Below are 7,096 nucleotides of genomic sequence, written 5' to 3'. Positions count from 1 at the left end.
TAGCACATATGTGTGAGGGGAACTTGTTGCTGGCAATCCTTATGATTTATATTGATATATTGATCATCAATTGTGTTGAAAATGTTGTACCTTGATGAACGTATCTTTTCTTTTATGTACACTGAGAGCATATGCACCAAGACAAATTCCTTGTGTGTCCAATCACACTTGGCCAATAAAATTCTATTCTATTCTATTCTTTACCTTTAATATTAATTTCATTAATATTGATTTTACCCACCGATTAAGTGGACTTTTAATCCACCAACTACAGGTGGTTCTCGGTTAATGACAGTAACTAGGAATAGAATTTCTGTCACTGAGCAATGTGGTCAGAAACAGCAATGTCACATGACCACATTGCTTAATTCCGTCACTCCCAATTTCCATTATTAAGCAAGAACTGAAAGTTGTTAAATAAGTCCCTGGTGGCTTTCAATCAGGCCAGCAAATAATTAAGGCGGTGTGGCTCAGGTTGTAAGAAGCCTGTTATTAGAACACAGCAGCCTGCAATTACTGCAGGTTCTAGTCCCACCAGGTCCAAGGTTGACTCAGCCTTCCATCCTTTATAAGGTAGGTAAAATGAGGACCCAGATTGTTGGGGGGGCAAGAAGTTGACTTTGTAAATATACAAATAGAATGAGACTATTGCCTTACACAATGTAAGCCGCCCTGAGTCTTCGGAGAAGGGCGGGATATAAATGTAAAAAAAAAAAAAAGGCCTGGTGAGCACAGCAGAGCCAGAAATGGCTACTGCCTGGCAGGGGATACATGGCCTGTGATACATGGTACAAGTGTAGAGGGACTTGGATAGGCTGTTGCTGGGTAAGAACAGTGAGTGATTTCCTGTATCACAAGACATTTGCACACTTTCACCCAAAGAAGTGGCTTTCAATCTTCCCTGACAGTTTCCCCATTGCTTTTGCTTGTGGGAATCTAACAAGAAAGATCCCAAATGGTGATCATGTGACCATAGAATGCTGCAACCATCATACGTGCAAGCTGGTTATGAGGCATCCATATTATGACCACATGAGCACAAAGATGCTATGATAACTAGAACTTCAAGGATTAGTCCCAAGTGCCATTTTAACTTTGAGCAGGCACTGAACGAATGTCAATAAACAAGGGCTATTTGTAATATCCATAGAAATCTTCCTTTCTACATATTTAGAAGTATTTTGGTATCTTTAATCCTAAACATTTAATGTATTTGTACATGCAACAATAGTTACATGTACAATTTAACATATAGTATGTTATATTGATCTAGCGATCAGAAAAGAAAATGTTTTTTTTTCATCCAATTAATCTTATATACCAAATATTTCCCAACCAATGGAACTTATCTATACCAGGGTAGACAATAACATATAATAACGATCCAGAATTGGCAGAATTGGCATGTGAATTAATTGATACTGTGAACCCACCACTGTAGTATCAGAAGCAAAAGGTGATGATAACATGTTAGCAGAAGAGGAAACTGTTAAGTGCTGTGTAGGTGCTCTGTGGCTTTGGTTTTTGCCTCGGAAACCAACTTATGCCTTCAGAGATAGGATCTTTTGATCTGTTGCTGGAAGATTCAACGAGCATTTTGATCAAGTAAGGAATTTCTATTTCACAGTAGATGGGCTACAGAAACGGGACAAAAATGTCAGTAAGCATTTACTGAAACTGGCAAATTTCATGCTTTTGTTTTGAAATATCATAAGAATTTTGACTGGGTGATTTTTTTATTTACTGTATAGTTAGAAAACAAAAGATAACACTGAAATCCAAACTACACAAAAAGACCACATACAAAGACTTCATAAACCAATCTATGTATCAGAATCTATTATGGTCTGTACATAGATCAGACTCAACATCCTCTAAGGGTGATAGTAATGATACAGATTTTCAAAGAGATTTCTTCAGGCTGATCTCTTAATAAACAATGTGGTCTGTAGAGCTAGCTAAGAATCTGCTACTAGTGAAATAAATCAGTTCTGTGTCCCAGTCTTAGTGTAGAAGAAAACTCAATCAAATATTCAATTAAAGTTCTAATGCCTCACCCTGTGTCCCATCCAGGCTGCATCTAAATCCCACTTTCAGTATCCATATCATCACCTGAGAATAACCAGTTTAGATATGCCTTTTCCAATATGTTTTTCTAAGACTTCTGAGTTACATCAATTGTTTGCCACCCACACTATGCTGTTTGGGATATATTGAAAAATGCAGTATTTTTTAAAAAGATCTAGAGTAGGAGTTTTCCAGGTTGTGGAAACCTGGTGAGAATCCCAGAACAGTCAAGAGCAAAGTTCTAGTAATAGAAAACTGACTTTAAGTTTCCTCCTTAATCTCTCATGAATCTCACCCAATTTAAAGTTTTAAAGTTTAAATTTAAAGCAGATTTAAAGTTCCACAGAATATAATTTTAAAAATGCTATTCTACAGGACACTATACTATCAACTTTGTACTTGAGTGTTTGTTAGATTGTTCTTCCATTCTTCCTAGGGCTGAGAAAGAGTGATTGGTCCACAACTCCCACATAGCTTTGTGTCTGCAGCAGAACTAGAACTCACAGTATCCTGGTTTCTAGCGTCATATCTTAACCATTTCCCCATGGCAGGCGATGTATATGACTTTAAATGAATGGGAGAGATATGCCCAGTCTTGCCAAAGCATTTTTCTCATTTTAGCTTGTTCTTGAATATACTGAAGAAGTTGTAGCATCTGCTGACATCCATCAGATGGATATTGACTCATTCTAGTCACAATGGGTAAGTAACAAGTGTTTTAATTATCTTTTAAAAAGAATAGTGACTTGTAATACTTGGAGAAAGCTGAGAAAATGATCAGAACAAAACAGATAGAAGTTCTCCTTTCTTTGTTTCTTTCAGCTCAACTTTCCTTTCCTTTCCTTTCAGTTCAACTTCTAATGCTTGTACAGTAAATGCTACCTGATGACTGTTAAGATGCTTAAATACCCAACTACCAATTTCCCCACAAAAAGGATTGCAGTAAACCAAATTAAGCTGATAGCCACAGCATCCATCACAAAAGTATATTTTCATCTTCCTTTACCATTGTTGCTTCTATAGTTGAAATGAAATAAATTGCAATAAAATGAATCTATCTTCCCATTTCTAGGTGTGAGTCATGTAGGGCATGTGGGGCACACACAAGTGGAGATATATATCTGTATGTACGCATAATCTAGGAAGGGTTGATGGAAGTTCCTTTCTCTCCCCCTTCCCTTCTCAGCAAGCGACTGCTGGGTGGGAACTGAGTGAGTGAGGGATTGTGAGAGTGGCTGGGAAACTGTCCCAGAACATTAAAAATGAGAATCACTGGATCACAAGAGCCACCACTTCTCTCCCTCCCTCCCTTGAATCCCTGCTAGCACAACTTTCCCCAATTTCATTCCCTTGGGAGTCATTTTGGCGATATTTTGCAAATTCACCTATTTGAGGTACCTTGGTTCGAAAATTGTTCAATGATGCTGTGTTTCACCCAGGTAAAGATTATAGAGAGTTTCAGTAGTATATAGAATAGAATAGAATAGAATTTTTATTGGCCAAGTGTGATTGGACACACAAGGAATTTGTCTTGGTGCATATGCTCTCAGTGTACATAAAAGAAAAGATACGTTCATCAAGGTACAACATTTACAACACAATTGATGATCAATATATCAATATAAATCATAAGGATTGCCAGCAACAAGTTATAGTCATACAGTCATAAGTGGAAAGAGATCGGTGATGGGAACTATGAAACGATTAATAGTAGTGCAGATTCAGTAAATAGTCTGACAGTGTTGAGGGAATTATTTGTTTAGCAGAGTGATGGCCTTCGGGAAAAAACTGTTCTTGTGTCTAGTTGTTCTGGTGTGCAGTGCTCTATAGCGTCGTTTTGATGGTAGGAGTTGAAACAGTTTTTGTCCAGGATGCGAGGGATCTGCAAATATTTTCACGGCCCTCTTCTTGATTCGTGCAGTATACAGGTCCTCAATGGAAGGCAAGTTGGTAGCAATTATTTTTTCTGCAGTTCTAATTATCCTCTGAAGTCTGTGTTTTTCTTGTTGGGTTGCAGAACCGAACCAGACAGTTATAGAGGTGCAAATGACAGACTCAATAATTCCTCTGTAGAATTGGATCAGCAGCTCCTTGGGCAGTTTGAGCTTACTGAGTTGGCGCAGAAGGAACATTCTTTGTTGTCCTTTTTTAATGATGTTTTTGATGTTAGCTGTCCATTTGAGATCTTGCGATATGATAGAACCCAGAAGTTTGAAGGTTTCTACTGTTGATACTGTGTTGTCAAGTATTGTGAGAGGTGGACGTATGGAAGGGTTTTTCCTAAAGTCTACCACCATTTCTACGGTTTTGAGTGTGTTCAGTTCCAGTCTTAGAGAAAACTTGAATGTAACTCTTAAAACCAAGTGTCCTTTTCCATCAACACCGAGGGGAAGTAGACTTGCTTTTGTTAGAATGAAAGTTGCATTCTCCCCCGGGGCAGAAACCTTATTCTCTTCAACAACTGTGGGGCAAAAGGACCTTTCAAACAGAAATACAGGCAGGAAAAGATGCCCATATTTCTTTCCTTCCTTCCTTTTTTAATTTCTCTTTCTCTTGAGAGAGAGAGAGAGAGAGAGAGAGGGATTTGCAGTCGATAGGAATGGATAAAGAAATCCAGCAGGGTGGATGAGAAGCGCAGTACAAAGAGCAAGCAACCACACTTAGCAACCTCTTGTGTTTCACGGGCCGAGGTGGCCGCTAATCAAGAAGGGGGCCTGATTCGTTGCTGGGCACGCCTGCCTGCTTTCCCTTTACCTGAGCTTGCCTCTGCAACAAAGGTCCAGCAGCCGGCAGTAGAGAGCGCCGCGCCGCTCGCCTGAGCCCGCGTCCACTTCCAGGGACACAGCCCCCGCCGCTTCCTTAGTCGGGGAGGAAGGTAGCAGAAGCAAAGCCGGCCAAGCTCCCTGACGTGCCCCGGGGAGAGCAAGCAGGCGGCGGCTCCCGGGGACCCTTCCTCCCGCCAACCGAGGCCGCCCCTCATTTGCCTCTGACGGCCGCTGCCGTTGCAGCAGCCCAGCCAAAGCACCCGCCGTCCGTGGGCTACTCCCCCTTTCTCTCACACATCTCCTTCCTCCCCCGAGATCCTTGTGTGCAATCCCGCTCAAAAAGCGCCGCTAGTCTTCTCAACTTCACGGTTTGCGCCGCGACGCAGGCGGGGGTGGACGCGACGCCGAGGTGCCATTTCAGAAAAGAAAGCAAAAAAAAAAAAAAATAGGGGGGGGGGAGCGAGGCGAGAAGCTGGGTGTGCGCGTGAGAAGGAAGATGTTCCCGAAGCCTAGGGCAGAGCTAAGGTCATAAGGGGACCAGGCGGTCTCCCTCCTATCCTTCCTCTCCCCACACCAACCTTTCCTTTCAGCCTCCCACCCCGCCGCCCCGCGTGCTTCAAACTGGGCTGAGCAGGGAGCGGCGGCGGCTGCTGCCGTTGCCTTGCAAACATTGAGAGACAGCGCCTGTCATGCTTCTGAGCAACAGCCAGCTCCCTTCTCCTCCTCCTCCTCCTCCTCCTTCTGTTGCTGTGCTGCATTGGGAATAGCCGCGTTGCCATTGAACGGCGGGACCGAGGCAAAAAGGAGCCCCGACCGAGCGCTGACAAGAGACTTGGGCTTGCTGTTGTCTTCAGGCGAAACAAAACAAGGAGCGGAGGGGGGTGGTGGTACTGGTTAAGCGGGGCGTGAGAAAACAGCCGACGCGGGAGTGAGAGAGAGTGTACATCAAGACTACAGAAGGGGCTGAGCTCGCTTGCTTCTCTCCTTCCCACCTGCCCGAATGGCTGGATGGATCAAGAGCTGAACCCGGCTGGCGAACAAACTTGCAAAGGCCGTCGGATGCCTTTGGGAGACGCCGCCTTGCTTGCTGGATGCCGGGACACCATTTCCGCCCGCGCCGCTTTGCACGAGGGGCGGGAGGGCGCCGGAGGCGATTGTTGGCGCGGCGGCTGCTGCTGTTGCTGCTGCTGCTGCTGTTAAGGCGATCCTGATGTCCGCCCCTTCCCGGGACGCAATGGCGGCGGCGGCAGATAGGAGCCCTTTGAATCCTGCCCAGGCTCGCTTAGCCTCTCCCACCATCTGATTGGATACGGCTGGGCTCTGCGTGGGACTGCGGGGCTGCTGCGAGGGCTCGGGGAAACCATGGGTTACTGCAGCGGCAGGTGCACGCTGATCTTTATCTGTGGCATGCAACTGGTAAGTGAGTAAGCCGGCTGCTGCTTTGGCTTCCTTTTAATTGTCTCTCCCGATCCCCTCCCTCCGATCCGGAGACTCCCTTGCGAAAGAAAGTGCAAAAGCGAGGTGGGGGCTCAGGGTGATAGGGCTAATGCGAGGAGAGCAGAAATTGGAAGAAAGATAACCTGAAGTGTGGCAATGCTGTTAGGTATTGGCCAAATGGATTTCACCTGAGGACGGGGTAGATTTTTGTTTGAGGTTCCGGTTCTGTGCTCTTAACTCGGGAGCGAGTCTCCTTGAACGGAGTGGGCTGTTTTCCCGAGTGTGGGAAGCATTGTTGTGGCGTTTAAAAAGTGAGACCTCTTTTCCATTAGAAGGCCCGCCAACTCAAGAGAGATCTGGGATCTTTCTAAAGCTGAACGATTTTTGAAAGGGAATTGGACTTCGGGGTAAATTGCCACAGAAGGTGTAGTTTAGGAAGGCGTGAAAAGTTAACTTACCTTCAGGGGAGGCTTAAAGCGGAGGCTTGGAATTGGTTCTTCTTAATTAAAACGGGTGAATGCTTTGCGATCATGATTATAAAGCGGTTTCAGATTATCAGGTGAGAGGCTGTGTTTAGGGATTAAGTAGCGTATTGTTTTTAAGTGTGTGGTAAAAGCTCAGATAACCGGATCGTGTAATTTTATTGGAGTGATGAAACTGCCTTGGCCACAGATTGAAAAGGAGATAACTAGCAAATCGGTCTCAGTCTCTGACCTTGTGTGTCCGAGATTCCAACTACTGTAGTTTTGCTGAACACTTTGACTAGTAAGTGAAAAGGTGTTTCAGATATGCAATTCCAATTAGCCAAACGGTTTGTGAAGATCCCT

The 7,096-nt window shown here is 44.2% G+C and overlaps 1 protein-coding gene across 1 annotated transcript in view; it reads left to right on the top strand.

The window, feature by feature from the left end:
• The first annotated feature begins 5,357 nt into the window (after nucleotides 1–5,357).
• Nucleotides 5,358–7,096, top strand: part of NKAIN2 (sodium/potassium transporting ATPase interacting 2) — a 642,901-nt gene continuing 641,162 nt past the window's right edge. The window contains exon 1 of the mRNA XM_058172453.1: nucleotides 5,358–6,248. Coding sequence (XP_058028436.1) covers nucleotides 6,195–6,248 — 54 coding nt within the window. The 5' untranslated portion in view covers nucleotides 5,358–6,194. The remainder of the gene's footprint in view (nucleotides 6,249–7,096) is intronic.

The sequence above is a fragment of the Ahaetulla prasina genome, chromosome 1 (assembly GCF_028640845.1).
Source record: "Ahaetulla prasina isolate Xishuangbanna chromosome 1, ASM2864084v1, whole genome shotgun sequence".
Lineage (NCBI taxonomy): Eukaryota > Metazoa > Chordata > Lepidosauria > Squamata > Colubridae > Ahaetulla > Ahaetulla prasina.
This window is presented reverse-complemented; position numbering and strand designations above follow the sequence as displayed.